Source organism: Halichoerus grypus, chromosome 10 (assembly GCF_964656455.1).
Source record: "Halichoerus grypus chromosome 10, mHalGry1.hap1.1, whole genome shotgun sequence".
NCBI classification, from domain to species: domain Eukaryota; kingdom Metazoa; phylum Chordata; class Mammalia; order Carnivora; family Phocidae; genus Halichoerus; species Halichoerus grypus.
This window is the reverse complement of record NC_135721.1, coordinates 120,444,232-120,459,730: the sequence shown is the minus strand read 5'-3', so window position 1 is coordinate 120,459,730 and position 15,499 is coordinate 120,444,232. Positions and strand designations below refer to the sequence as shown.

The 15,499-nt window shown below is 45.0% G+C and overlaps 1 protein-coding gene across 1 annotated transcript in view; it reads right to left on the bottom strand.

Moving 5' to 3' along the window:
• TOP1 (DNA topoisomerase I) overlaps positions 1–7,541 on the bottom strand; it is an 89,549-nt gene extending 82,008 nt beyond the window's left edge. Inside the window, exons 1-2 of the mRNA XM_036121381.2 lie at positions 7,406–7,541; positions 7,053–7,077 (exon numbers count right to left, since the gene is read on the bottom strand). Coding sequence (XP_035977274.1) covers positions 7,053–7,077; positions 7,406–7,438 — 58 coding nt within the window. The 5' untranslated portion in view covers positions 7,439–7,541. The remainder of the gene's footprint in view (positions 1–7,052; positions 7,078–7,405) is intronic.
• Between the last annotated feature and the right edge of the window lie 7,958 nt (positions 7,542–15,499).

Genomic DNA, 15,499 nt, shown 5'->3' with positions numbered 1-15,499 from the left:
GTGAGCGAAGAGGCTCTCTATATACTTATTTAAATCTCAATAGTTTGTGAAACATAGAAATATCATCCCTATCTATATATGACAAAACAAGGTTTGGCAGCCAGGGTTAAGTTTCATACTAAGAATAGGGACTTATTTAGATTTCTCTACTCGAATTTTCTACTTTACCCCAGCTGCTCAAGAACGTTATCTCCCCACAGCCTCCCTCTTCATCACTTATAACCTTTATTATCAATCTGGTTCCAGCCTTAACACCAAAGCATCTCTTTAATACCTAGCTCTCCAGATGCAAGGGGTCTAAACTATCTTTACCAGCACATAATTAAGGGCAGGCTGTGACATCTCTTACTAGAAGCTTACCAATTACAGTCTGGGATTTCTGGAATCTAGACCAGGCAGTATGCTACCAAAAAGGGAAGTTGAGAAGGTGTAAAAGGCCAAGTTTTCCTTTCTTGGTCGCAGGTTCTCCCATAAACCTATGCAATCTGTACTATTCCCATTAAATTCAGATTTAATGAATACAAAAATGTGATGTCTACTAAGCTCTCAAAATTTGTTCCTTTCCTCCTACTTCCCCTTCTACTCCATAGCAAGAGCTCAGATAAAAGACTACAAATGAAGAGGCTACCTTATAGGAGTTGGGTAAAGTAAGAGGTCTTAGCCAATGAGATCCCCTACTTTACTGATCCTGAAACCTGCTAGGTTTAAGTCTTCTGTCCAACCAGTATTCTGCTCACAAACCTTTATAAATCTGGGCATTCATATATGGCAACAAAATTAAAATCTGGGCTTTTACGAAGTGGCAAAGGGTGCATTTCTCGTGTACTCTATGTAGGACTAACCTTAAACTTAAAACATTTTGGGGGGGTGGGTAAACTCCAAACAGCCAAGGATATCTCCTTCAAGAAAGATCCCAGGCATCTATCTTTGCTAGGCTGTGCTAAGAAAAATACAAAGAAATATTGAGTCCAAGAGTTGGCAGATTTTTGTTCTTAAAACATAGGAAGATGTCAGAATACCCAGGGATCTATGAAACTTTTTCTCAACAACAAAGACAAGAGAATTAAAGTCCCCAATAATGCTGATTGCTTTAACACCTTTTATTGGAGCCTATCTAGGTGTACCTCAGGAATGCTAATGAATGGAGTTCTTTGGGTCCTTAAATCCACAGAAACAAAGTTAACTTCAAAGGCTCAGTGAGGAATTAACAGCCTGGTAGAGATGCACCTCTACCCTAAATCTAATGGAGAGAGCATGAGGGATATGTAAATAAAAATATCTACTATAAATTTCAGAAAAGTTCTCAAGAACAATACACAAAGGTAAAGGTGGCAGGGAGACAACTGAATGGATATAAAAACTTAAGCCAACAAATTGAAAATGAGTACTGTCCAAAAAAGAAATTTAAAACTTAAGTTGCCTCTCTCCCTTAGTTTCTTTCTCTACTAAAATTTAGAGACATAAATGACAGATAAAGGGTTCTAGCTTGATGGTATTACAAACTATAATACCCTAAAATATACTTGAGATAATCAGTAAAATCACTTCTCTCCCAGTATGAAAAATACTTAAGACTCTTTCTTGGACATACAGAATAAAAATTTTGTTAAACAGTATCTATTTGCTGTTATGTCAGCATACTGTCATTTCCTATAGCCCTACCAAAAATACCATTTATATCTAACATATTTTATAAGCTTTTTCCCACTTAATAGTAAAGCCTAGGCTACCAAGACGCCCGCCCTCCCTCCCCCCAATCTTTATCCCCCTCCACAGTCCCCAGGCACTGGTGCTATCAACACAGAGCATAAGACACACACCTAGATAGGCAGGTTGTGGGGGAAGGGCAGGGGCTGGTAAAACGTTAATTATTCCTTGCCTCGTTAGATTTCCTACATCAGTGACTGGCCTGCAGCCACAGGGATGGAAAGCTGCATCTCAAACTTCATTTACAAGGCATGGAAATACAGAGAAAAGACTTGTTCCAAGTATTACTACTCAAAGTTTAAACACAATCTGAAAGCTTCCTTTAAACACAATACCTCATTCACTTCTTAAAGGCCAGTTAGGAACTTCCCCCATCCCAACCTTTTTACCTTAAGAAGCCATATTCTCAACAGTTTGCCCAAACACCCTTATTATGCAAAGTTATTGGTTCAAAATAATTAAGGAGCAGATTATCTAAACCACAGGACACAGAAAAGTCACTCAACTGACTCTCCCACAAAGAAATGCAATGAATTAACTATATTTTACCATTCTTTCAAGGTTTTTTTTTTTTTAAACCTCAGGGTCCCAAATCAAATATTCATTTAAAGCCTCATTCAAAAGTAAACAATTACATTTGAATTCATTTTTCCAAATAAAGCTAGAACTTTACTGGAGTTCAACATAGTTTCATACGGGAAGAATGAATTCCCTCACAAAAACACACTTCTGGGGAAAGAACTTTGGGTTTGAAGAAAATTAGTTTTATTCTGCACTGCAAGTACGGCAAATGTTGTTAAAGATCCATAACATACATATGCATTCATACCCAAATAATATGAAATAACACACAATCTCATAATCTGAAGGCTCCTAAAATGAAATCTATCCATAAAATACAATAGAATCATTTCCCATACCCTCAGCAGTAGAGGATAATTGTTACTATAATTAATATATCACACAAAGCTTTCTCAAACATATTTACATATTTAAAAGGCTGACAGTTTTTGCACCCCCCCATGCTGAAAACAAACAAAAAATCCCAATGGCCTAATTTTGGAATGTAATTTTTAAGACATGTTAAGAATCCCTGGCTCTTGTATATTGTATAAATGGACACCAATTCACTAAGACCCAGAACAAATTAATGAATCACTCTTTCAAACTCTCACAATTCCTCATTTTTATGCTGTTAAAGAAAAAAGCCAATTTTTTTTTTTTTTTTGCTGCTATTGATTAAAATGAGATTTGGGGACTGATTCTGGATTTCTACTTTCCATTTTATCTACTTACCAAAGAACAGTATGAGTTGGAGACCTCAATATTACCTAGTTTTCACCTTTCAAACTATGAGGTATTTTGGATTCCTTTAATAACTCCTGGATATTCTAGTTTTACCAGAAACATCAGAATCTAAAATTTGTTTGGGAGTTCTGATATGCTAGTAATCTAAAAAGCACATGTTGACAAACAACTTTGTTTCATGTCTAAGTGTAGTATAAAGATTCCACAGCAGTCACTAATTCTGAAAAGGTGCTCCAAGGAGTTTGGTTGTAGAAGGAAAGAAAACACCAGAGCCCGATGCTTAAGTGTTTCTGGATTGAGCAGGAAGATGTGCCAGATTTCATCTGAAGGTGCCATCAGTGTGCAGTTTTAAAAATGTGATGGGAATTTCCAGATAGCCACATCATCAATCTTTCCACCCCCACCTTAATCTGCAACTAACACACAGAAATACAACTATCTGTTAGCATCAGAGACTATTTATATTTAATTCCTCCATACAATCTGAATCCATTAAGCTAAGCAGAATCAACACCAAACATGACGTCAAACTATGATCCCATAACATTACTTAGACTAACTAATCACTAATTGAATCAAGCCTTATACTTTGCTCATCGCAGGGAGGGAGGAACCCCACATCCAGAGTAGACAGGCAAAAACTCCAAGTCCTTGAAACAGCAGAAGGAAGGATCACTAAACCCCAATGTGACATTACCTTTATCAACTCTACAGATAGCTCGGCCGTCTGCACAGTACTGTAATAATGACTTAGCCCCACTACAGTTAGTGCTACCAACACTTAGAAAGAAAAGAGGTAGGTAAAAGATTATGGTTTCTGCTCCTGAAATGCCCAGCTCACCGTCAGTATTTTAAATATAAACGCACTTCACAAATAACAGATTTTCTCAGCAGTTGAGTATGGGCCAGAACGTTGTAAATTCCAAACGAAGAGCAACAGTTTTAACTACTGTAAAGAATAAGCTCCAAAGGACAAAAAGTCTTTTAGATCTTAAGGGATGAGGGCAGGTAGAATGAGGAATGTTTGTATATATGAACTTGCATAGTTAATCTGTAAGTTGGGTTAAGTCCACTTAAGATCATGCTTAAGCAAACTCTTCTTAATACAAAGATCAATAATGACATGTCTGAGTATAATTTAACACTGATTTTTATTTTTTAAAAACTGTCTTTCATAGTTACATAAATCAATCACTAGTTAACAGGGTATTACTTAAGAGAGCAAGCACACAGTTACTAACACTACATCTTTCTTCTAGACAGTATTTACAAAGATAATTACTCCAGTGTCAGACACTTAGGATGGTGGGGAGGCAGTTAAAGTGCTTTTTCTCTTGAAGGAGCAGGTTTAGTTAAAAAGTAAGCAAATGACAAACTATCAAATCCTTCCCTCCCACATTTATCAGCTCTGTAAGAAAGTAGAGATGTGCAGCTTTTAATTTTGTCATACTGCAATCATATATATAGCATACTGGCTAAGCTTGGGAGCTCTGGAATGCCAGACTCACCTGCCCACAAGCAAGCTAGTAAACATACCTAAGTCTCAGTCTCCTCATCTATAAAATAGAGATAATAGTACTTAACTCACAGGGTCCTTCCAAGGATTAAATCAAATTAGATGATCCATGGAAAGACCGGAGATTTGTGCCAGGCAGACACTAAGCATTCAATAAATATTAACAATTACAAGTGATCACGTTCTAAAAGTCAATATACTCAGTTTACTTTGGTTTCTATAAAAATGGCATTAAAGATCAATAATTTACCCAGCCAACAATCATCACATACTCAATAATTCCTTTGCATAATTTAAGTGAGAACCATGGAGATTAACTTTCTGAAGAGAAAGGACTAAACTTTGTTTCACTACTAAATACACCATATACTAAGCCCAATCTTAAAGTCAAAAGAACACTTTTCCTGTTAAGCTCCTACCTTCCTCCAAGAGAGGTCAAAAGGACTCTACATCCTCATCTGCCACATCCTTTCTTTGCTCCCACATCCCCAAGAAACATCTGTACTTGGGGCACCTGGGTGGCTCAGTCATTAGGCGTCTGCCTTCGGCTCGGGTCATGGTCCCAGGGTCCTGGGATTGAGCCCCGCGTTGGGCTCCCTGCTCAGTGTGAGGCCTGCTTCTCCCTCTCCCACTCCCCCTGCTTGTGTTCCCTATCTCCCTGTGTCTCTGTCAAATAAATAAATAAAATCTTAAAAAAAAAAAAAAGAAACATCTATACTCTTTGCAGCTTTCTCAACTTCAGGGGATTCATCACCCTTTTAAAATCCTGATAGGTTAGCTAAACATAGTTAAGAAATACTCCAACTCCTGACACTCAGCACCTAGTCTTGCACAACACTCGGCTCAGAAGTCACCTCCTTTGAGAAATTTCCCCACCCGCAGATAAAATTAAGTCCCCTAATTTCTCAAAGCATTTTGGGTATACATACACCTCATCACCTACCTTATAATTAACTAATTATGTCTCTCCCAAGGACTAGACTAAGGGCAAGAAGCATTGTGACCAAAGGTTCAGCTCTAGCACGACGCAATGTTTGGCACTTATTAGGTGCTCAAGAAGTGCTACACTTTAATTTAACCACAATCCTTCCTTGCAGAGAGTCACATCTCTTGTTAGATGCCCACTACAACTCTGAACATAAGGCTGCTCTCAGTAGAGCAGGCTAACACGATGGACTGCTGATTACAACATCAGAAAACCTACTCATCAGCTTCTCCCATTGGAGAGGTTCCCGGAACCCGACCTCAACTGAGCAGGATTATGTACCATCAGAATCAGTGGGAATTCCCAGCACGCTACAGAGGGTACCTTCTCCTTCAATAAGACTGTTGAAAAGCCCACAGGGTGAGCTTTTTATTGGGGGACTCTTCATTGAATGACTGAAGTGGAAATACTCAAAGAATAAATGCCTTGATTTGGCTGATAAGGGGTCAAAAACATAAAGATCTGGGAAAAGCAACCTAGCTCTTGATTCCTGAAGAACAGCGGCTTCTGAAAAAGAACAGGAAACAGGGGTGGGTGCTGGCTACTCTTTGTTTCAATAAATAAAATCTTTTTTTTCTTCCCCACAGCCCAAAAGCAAAGGCCAATATACCAGGGTCCAGATGAGATGCTCAACAACCTTTCCTCCTGACAAGTACACTAAACTGCGGTTCTAAAAAAACAAAAACACTGCATTAGGAACCTCAGCCACCATGAAAAGTTCTAGTCAGGAATACTTTAATTTTTTTAAAAAAATCTATATGCCCGAATCCAACATTTACATTGGATGGCCCATAGAGGACTTGCAAACTTTCTGAAGGGAGGTACTGCTACTACCTTTGCAAAGAACACAACTTGGGAAAAACAACCTCAAAATATGATGAACTCCACAAAGGGTGGCTTTAGTTTTAAAACCATAATTCCCATCATAAACATCTTACACCCCCACCCCCACCCCAAATCAACAGTTGCCGAAGGGTATCTTTCATTCTGGAAACAGAAAAGGAAACAAGCAAGAAGCAGAAAGGGAATAACCCCCAAAATAAAGTTCTCCTTTGAAAAAATAGTAACAGTTCAGTCTCCCACCCTTCCCTCTCTGGTGAGGTCTGTGATTTATACGGCTTTGCTCTGCAGAAAGCTCTTTCTGGGCTGCTCAAGGAAAGAGCCGAGGGAGGGAGAGAGACACAGGCACAGAAAGGAGAGGAGAGAGAAAAAGAAAATGGCGCAGAGACTAAGTCCCGACTGTCGACAAGGCGACTTTCCCGGGAGGAATCCGGGCCAGGAAAGGCTGCCCGAAGCCCCACGGCGGGCGACGCCGGGTCTCCGTTGCCCCCTCTTGGGAGGGCCGCGATCTGGGGGGGCTGGGGTCCCCGGAAAGGGGCTCCAGAGGCGGCCCGATGGGAACAATGGGGCCGGTGAGCGAGGAGCCGGGACTTAGTCTCTGGGACGCCATGTCTGTCCTCTGCCCGGCTCCGGCCGGGCGCGGGGTAGGCGGCCGGCAGCTGGGGGACCCGGGGTCGGGGCGGGGGGCACACTCACCATTCAATCGAAAATCCGCTTCAATCTGGAGAGAGAAAAGGAGGGAATATGAACAAACAGGCTCCTTTCACCCCGCGGGAGGCGAGCGCGCGGGGCCGGGGGCCTAGCCCACCCTGCGCCCCCGGGATAAGGGGGCCCCGGGAACAGCCATAAGGGGCAACCATCCCCCCAATCTGTAACTTCGAGGCATTCGCCGGAGGCCTAGCGCGCCCAGCTCCGCCGCCCGGTCGCCCCTGGCCGGGGGCTCCGGCCTGTCAAAGCGGCCGGGCTGGGGCCGGGGCCGGGGCCGGGGCCTGCGCCGGGGGTCGCGGAGGGCCGGGGCGGGGCGCCGGGAGGACCCGGCCGAGCCGTACCTGGGAATCGTTGTGGAGATGGTCCCCACTCATGTCGGCCGGAGCGGCGAGTGCGGCTGGCGGCGAGGGGCGCCGAGGAGACGCAGACGGTCGGGACCGGCCTGTGCGGGCGGACGGGGGCTCCGGGAGGCTCCCGGAGGCGCGGGTATGCGGCGGCGGCTGCGGGCCTGAGACTCCCGGAGCGGCTGAGACGGCGACAGCGGCGGCGACGCTGACTGACTGCCGGGCGGGCGGCGAGAGCGGACCCCAGCAGTTGTGTAACAGCCTAAGTTCGCATTTCGGCTCACTGCGCCTGCGCGGCCGCTTTTAAACGAGACGTCGCCGACGTCAGAGACTCGCGGAAAGAGGCTGAGGGTTGCGGGGCCCGCCCCCCTCGCGATTTCAAAGGCGGGCCCCACTTTGCATCGCAAGCCCCGCCCCCTAGCCCAAGCGCGCCGCTGTGATTTGCATAAGGAGCCGACTCCTCCCATGGCCGCCCACCCAGGACAACCTTTCCTTCCTCTCCCGGCGCCTCTTCTCGGAACCCCGTACTCCGCTGCGAAGCAGTGCGCAGGCGCAGCCCAGACACCGCCCCCGGACCCCGGCCGGCAGCGCGGCCACGTGGTGGGCCTTTAAAGGCCGCGGCGGGACCGCGGCAGCCCCGGGCGGAGTTGCTGTCCTGCTTCTCTATCTCTTTGCAGCTGAACATACCTTGGCCACACGGGCCCCAGACCTTTCACCAGCTCCTCTTCGCTCGCTAACCGGTCGCCGAGGCCGCCTGGAGGCAGGAGGTCCCTCCCTAGTCTTTGTCCAGGCCTTCCAACATTCTGCATTATTTCACTCCACTTCTTAAATTTTATTTTAATTTTTTAACCAACCAAAAGTCTGGTTTAGCTCCAGTTTTCAGCCGGGTAAATATAGTCCTGGGTCTCAAGAGCCCTAATTTCATTGGTTCATTCCACAAACATTGAGCATCTACTGTGAGTCAGGAATCGTGCTGAAAAAGGGGGTGATGCAAAGGGCCAAAGGGAATGGGACCTCTGGGTAAACAGGACCTGGCTCTGTCCATTGCTGTATCCCTAGCACACTATGGGGCAGAAGTGAGATGAATAGGACAAAGACCTGCCGTTTATGGAGCACCTACTGTGTTCTCTACTCTGAATCCACAGGATAGCTCTGCGGGGCTATTTTATTAAACTGTGTCAGGGATAAGTGACCTACAACCTCCTGTCTGACATCTACATTTGGATACCTCACAAGCTTCTCCAGGGCTGAACTCGCCATCTTCTTCCACCTAGCTAGAAGAGCTCCACCCTGGACATCTTCCTCCTTCCTTTCTCATTAGTCCAGCTGATTGCATCTCTTAAACCCATCTACCTCTTCTGCCCACGCATCTGTCAAAATCTGCGTTATCTCTTGCTTGGATTATCATAATACACTCCTAACAAGGGTCCCTCCTTCCACTCTGGCCTTCTCACAAGCTGCTAGCCAACAGTAGCCAAAGTGAACTTTTCAAAGTGCAGATCTAACTTACCCCTTCCCACAATACTTCCCATCACTGTGGTATAAAGCTCAGAATTCTTCAAGTAGCCGCCAGGGCCCTGCTACATAACCTGCTTCATTCAAGTGTGACCTTTGTGAATTTTGCCATATCTATTAACCACTTCCACTATTTTACTTAATATTTTAATTGATCCCTTCTTTACTTAGCTTCCTCCTAAGTAATAATATCTATGAAATAATAATGTCTATGATATCATTTACAGATAAATACGAAAAGTGCCCATCCATGGACCCTTGAAATCATCTCTTATCACATCTAGTGGTGAGCACTTTGGGGTTCATTCTTGTGAATGCTTCAAAGTTCAACCTTAATATCACTTTTTCAAGTGATCCCCCCTCCCACATTCTCTGACTCCCTCTTTCCTCACCCAGATCAAGTGCCCCTCATAGAGTGTCTTTTCCTTTGTAATACTTATCAAAATTGTTATTAAGTTACTAAAGGGGGTAATGAATGATTTTATATCTATCTCCCCTGTTGAACCCAAGGTTTCTCTTGGTTGATGCTTCATCCCCAGCACCCAGCAACAGATCCTACAGAAGAGGCATGCAATCAATCATGAATGAAAGCAGGGTAATAGGGGCACCTGGGTGGCTCAGTTGGTTAAGCGACTGCCTTCAGCTCAGGTCATGGTCCCAGGGTCCTGGGATCGAGCCCTGCATCGGGCTCCCTGCTCGGCGGGAAGCCTGCTTCTCCCTCTCCTACTCCCCCTGCTTGTGTTCCCTCTCTCGCGCGTGCTCTCTCTCAATTAAATTAATAAATAAAATCTTTAAAAAAAAAAGAAAGCAGGGTAATACAGCGGTCAGGAGCACACACATGGAAGTCAAACCAATCTAGGTGTGAATTCTGCTCTGCTGTTTATAAGCTGTGTAACCTCAGGCAGGTTGATTAACTTCTCTGAGCCCCAGTTTCCTTCTCTGGACAATGATGATAATGGTGGAATTTTATTTGACTATAAAAAAATTTCTTGAGAACACACAGCTGGTAGGTGCTGAATTTTGGATTTAAACTCAGGTCTCCCTGACTCCAAAGCTTTGTTCTTTCTCTCAAGCAATCTGCCAGAACCAGTTTCACCTTGCTAGTGGTGTCTTTCAATAGACTTCCCATCTCAGAATCAATCCTAGGCTACCAGGTGAGGCATTTCGATCCTATCTGTTTGTTGCAGTTAGGCCAAGAGAATTCAAGGACTGCCTTAGGGAATAACAGGGCCTCCTAGCACTACTTCACTGCCAGCCCCCAAAGCCCAGGGAGAATCTGCATTTAATTTCCAGGTCGCTCCAAGGGAGATCTGGTTAGGCATAAAAACAGATTACAGACTCCAAAATGGCATAGCAGGTGTGGTCCCCTGCACAAACACGCAGCTGTGCAGGCATCTTAACACAGGCTGAATCTCTCTGCCATCATGTGTGGCTGGCAGAGCTCCGAGGTTGATTGGCTTACCCAAGCCCACATGGCCACTCTGACTCTTAACACCCCAAACCAGTGTCCCTGCAATATGGTCCATCTACCCCTAGTACTTGAGAAAATTCTAGGTAGTGCATGGACAAACACTTTTACTTTAATTGTTATGTATGTATTTCCATGTGTATGAGAAAAAAAAAATTTAACCACCACATCAAATCCATGATTTTAAGGATATAACTGTTTAAGATGAGGCTTTTAAAAAGTTGGTTGATTGGGATGCCTGGGTGGCTCAGTTGGTTAAGCGTCTGCCTTTGGGTCAGGTCATGGTCCCAGGGGGTCCTGGGATCGAGTCCCTCGTCGGGCTCCTTGCTCAGCGGGGAGCCTACTTCTCCCTCTGCCTCTGCCTGCTGCTACCCCTGCTTTGCATGCACGCTCTCTCTCTCTGACAAATAAATAAATAAAATCTTAAAAGAAAAGTTGGTTGATTGAGGGACACCTGGGTGGCTCACTCAGTTAAGCATCTGCCTTCGGCTCAGGTCATGGTCCCGGAGTCCCTGGGATCAAGCCCCACATCAGGCTCCCTGCTCAGCGGGGAGTCTGCTTCTCCCTCTGCCCCTGACCTCATTCGTGCTCTCTCTCTCTCTCTCTTGTTCTCTCTCAAATAAAAAATAAATAAAATCTCTTTAAAAACTTCAAAAAATAAAAAGTTGGTTGATTGATTTAAATAAAAATATCAAATAATAGCACAGAGGGGACGTATAAGACAAACCCCAAGAAGGTCATAGACAAATAAATGAGGCTTGGGAAACACTCCTTTAAATCAAGACTGCTCACTCATGGACCATCCCAGCCCCTATAAAAACAACTGGCAGATGACAGCTGATTTTGTAGGCCGGTTTCCAAAGTATGCACTGTGAAAGGTGGATGATTTATAGATATTCCAGTAAAAGAAGGGCTCCATACACACATACATTGTTGTGATTTAAGGCGAAACAGGTCTTTTCCCATAGGACTTCTCAGATTTGTCAACATTCTAATACATATGCAAATCTTAAAGAGAAGGACATGGCATGCAACATCTCCAAAATGTATGTATGCTCAGAAACCCTTTTTTCCACACTACCTTTTGAGATGGGGCTCTTTGGAATGACCAGAACTCAGGCCACCTGGTCTAGGTTGTCACCCAAGATCCAGCCTGCTTTCGTTTGCTTCTGAGTCTCTTGGGATTGTTCTTATCACCTTGGCCCAACACTTGGCTTCCAGAACTGAACACCCATAAGGTTGTCTGAACAACCTCTGCTTTTCAGGGAACTGTCCTTCTGCACCTTGTACACATATGTATAAATATGCAGCTGTCCCTCTGGCTACAGTTGTTTGGCCCAGGTTGATTCAAGATGAGTCACTCGGATCAGCTTCCTTGAGACTTTGGAACTGGGAAGGAGAGAGTGTTTTGGTTTCTGTTCCTGTGGATGGATCTATATATAGTAGGTACACTGGGGAGCTGCCCTGGTGGTATTTTCTGTCAAGAGGGCCAGAGAAAACTGGGGAAAGGGGAGAGAAGGAGGAGGAGAGAGAAGGCCCTGATAGAGTTCAGGGCTCTGGTTCCTACTATCTCCTCAGGCCTCATTTCACTCCTGTTCCTATACCTTTAAATAAATCCCACCTTTTACTCGATTAAGCACCAATGGGTCACTTAAGACCAAGAGCTCTGAGTAATACTCAGTCCTAATCTACACTTGACTCCTGGGCACTCTTCAAGGCCTGTCACCATTTGGCCCCAGCTCTGGACCCCTGATGTTATGCCCCCTGGACGCCCTTCCCAGCATTTTGACCCAGGATGCTGGCACAGTCTCCACCCCGCCAATTCTTGGGCAGCGGTATCTTCTGGAAGTCCTACTTGCCTGTGGCACCTTGTCTAAGGACCTGCTGCCTTTTGAGATTTGGACACCCCAGGAAGGAGACTCAGATTAACGATCCCAGTACCAACCGGAAACACCCTCTGCCTGCTGGTAATTAAACAGCTCAGCAAAGGTTGACATTTGTGGAATAAAAAGAAAAGAACTAACAGGAAAACTGACAACCCTTGAGTCATGGAATGATAGAACAGCAACAAGGATGTAGGAGCCTGGCCATGTGACTCAGGGCGAGGAGGAGAGTCCATTTTCATGTACTTCCTTTTATCTTCCTGCCAGAAGACATCCGTTCTGTGATGAGGACATTTATGCATTCAACCAATATTCCATGAGGAATGAAGGAATGGTGACTAGGTAGTAGATAGGAACTCACTACACCCTGGGAGTATAGATATTAATAAGACCTAATCCTCATTTTGGAGGAGTTCCTAGTCTGGTAACGAGACAGACATATTCCCCAACCATTACCATAAGGTACAAGGAAGAACAGGGAAGAGGGGGGCCGGCTACCAGTTGCTGTGGGAATGCTGGGGTGGGGAAAGCACATCCTCCTCACCAGTGGTGGTAGTAGGGGCAATATTAGGAAAGGCTTCCCGTTGGGTGCCATTCCTGAAAGATGAGGAGGGACTGGCCTGTGGAATAGAAGGGAAGGTATTATAGCAAGAAGAACAAGCTATGCAGAGGTAGAGAGTCATGGGCATGAGAGTAGCTGTGGTCAGAAGGAAGCAAAGGGTACAGGTGACATACAGCAGGGGAGGAGGCTGGGAAGGTGGAGAGGTCTCTCCCAGGGACTGCGGAGCCATTTCAGGGTGAGCAGGTGTGAGAATGACCAGGGGCAGCAGAGTGGGGACGTTCCCTCTCACAGGGCATGATTGCTGGGATGGCCTGTGGCTGCTCAGGTCCCGCTGCCTCCAACCCGAGAACAGCAGATGTGGGGAGGCAAAGAGGCAGAAACTGGGGCTCCAGGAGATACTGGAAAATTCTCAGAGTGAGAGAAACCACAAGCTGACCCAGCATGACTCTCTAAGAAAATGGAACAAGATTAGCAGCCTTGCTTAATAACCAGCAGGTGACAACTTAGCCCAAATAAAAAAAAATTTTTTTAAAGACTTACTTGTGTATGAGAGAGAGAGAGCGCGTGCGCACACATGGCGGGGAGGGGCAGAGGGAGAGGTGGAGAAAGAGAATCTCAAGCAGATTCCCCACTGAGCGCAGAGTCCAATGTGGGACTCCATCTCAGTACTCTGAGATCATGACCTGAGCTGAAATCAAGAGTGGGACGCTTAACCGACTGAGCCACCCAGGTGCCCCCCAAATCAAGTTTGAAGGCCTTTCTGTCTTATTTCCCATCCCTTAAACACTGTTGATCTGACTTCCATTCTAATCAGAGACTTCCTACTTTTCAAATAGTATAGCCTTATTCTCCTCTACCTCCTCACAGCACGCAGTGATGTGGATGGGCACATTCTCTGGGCCCATTCCATTTGGTTCCAATGACCACGAATTCTCTTGGCTTTCCTCCTACCCCTGCAAATGCCATTTTCTGCCCTCTTCCTCATCTCCCAGCACTTTGTAAATATATCCCCAAGGCTTCTGCCATCAACCTTCTCTTCTCTCTCTACCCTCCTCCTGGAAACTTTACAGATTCCATATTGACTTCTGTAGATAGCCTCTCAAATGGGTGTCTCTAGTCTTGACTTTTTTTTGGAGCTATAGAAAAATCTACCCATCTGCCTATTGTATATGTCTGCTTGATGGCCCCCACAGTCCCCTGCCTCTGAGTTCAACTTTTCCCTGAACCTACCCTTCCCTTCTATGGTCAATGCTTGGTGAAATAGCTGACCGGCTTCCAATTGTACAGGCTCAAAGCCTGGGAGCCTCTTGAATTGATCCTGTCCTCCACATCTATTAATGGCTACAACCTCTGAGAGTTGGCCAAGACCTGTAATTATTTGTCTTTCATTCCCTAGGATTCTCATGGCATCTGCCCCTTCACTGCATCTCTCTTTTTCTCTCTCTCTTTTTCTCTCTCTCTCTCTCTCTCTCACAGACACACCCACATATACTCCAACTACAAGCCAGGTATTATGCCTAGTGCTAGGGATTTAGCCATGAACTAGACAGATGTGGTCCCTGCCCTCAAGGACCTGGTAAGTGAGACAGACAAGAGGACAAGTAATTGCCATCTACTATGATAAGTGCTTTGGGGTTAAAGTACAGTATGTTTGCTGTAGGAGCCCTTTAGCAGAGCTGTCATCCCAGAATTAAGGAGACAAGCAAGGCTTCTCAGTGGAAACGACATTTAAACTGAAGCCTGAAGGTGGGAACAGAAGTTGGCCAGGTGAAGGTTAGGGAGGATAAAGAAGGCAAGCGGAGATGAGCACTGGAGGTCGAGGAACAGATGGGCAAAGACTTGGAAATTGGGCAGAGTATGGTTCACTGGCGGAGCTTTTGGCAATTCAGGATGGCTGAGGCGCAGAGTATGGCATTGTGGTGAGAGATTAGCTGGAGGGATAAGCAAGGCCTAACTCATGCAGGGTGTTTTGTGTTGGTTAAGGAGTTTGGAATTTATCCTGAGAGCGATGGGGAACCACTGATGAGTTTTAAGCAACAGAGAGACATAGTCAATATGTATTTAGGAAATGTTACCTACAATATAAAAAAATGGATTTGAAGTAGTCAAGATTGGAGGCTTGTTAAACCACAGGTAAGAAGGTTGATATTGTCATCTGGGCAAAAATGATGGTAATTATGGTTCTGATCCAAAAAACCATGAGGACAAAGAGAAGTGTATGCATTTGAGGGATATTCATGACAGAGGGTTGATGTATCAACAATTGACTATACATGTAAGAGAAAGGGAGAAGGGCAGATCAAGGATATGGATGGAGATGTCATTCACAAAGGCAGGGAACACTTGGGGGTGACCTGGTGTGGGGGAAAGATGATGAGTTCAGCTCTTTACATTAACTCTGAGGTTATCCAAGTCAAGGTGTCTAGTAGGCAGTTAGATATATGGGTTTGGAGTTCAGGAGAGTGTGTGCGTAAAGGTGATACCTGAGGTCATTAGACTAGATGAGATCATCTGGGAGGGTCTAGAAGGAAAGCCTTATTTTAGGGACGGGACTGCGTTAGGAAGTGAATAGGAGGTGAGGAAGTAGAGCATAGCAAGTTTAGACAAGTTGTTCTAGAGGGCTTAGCTATAAACAGGAAGAGGAACATAATGCAGTAATTAGA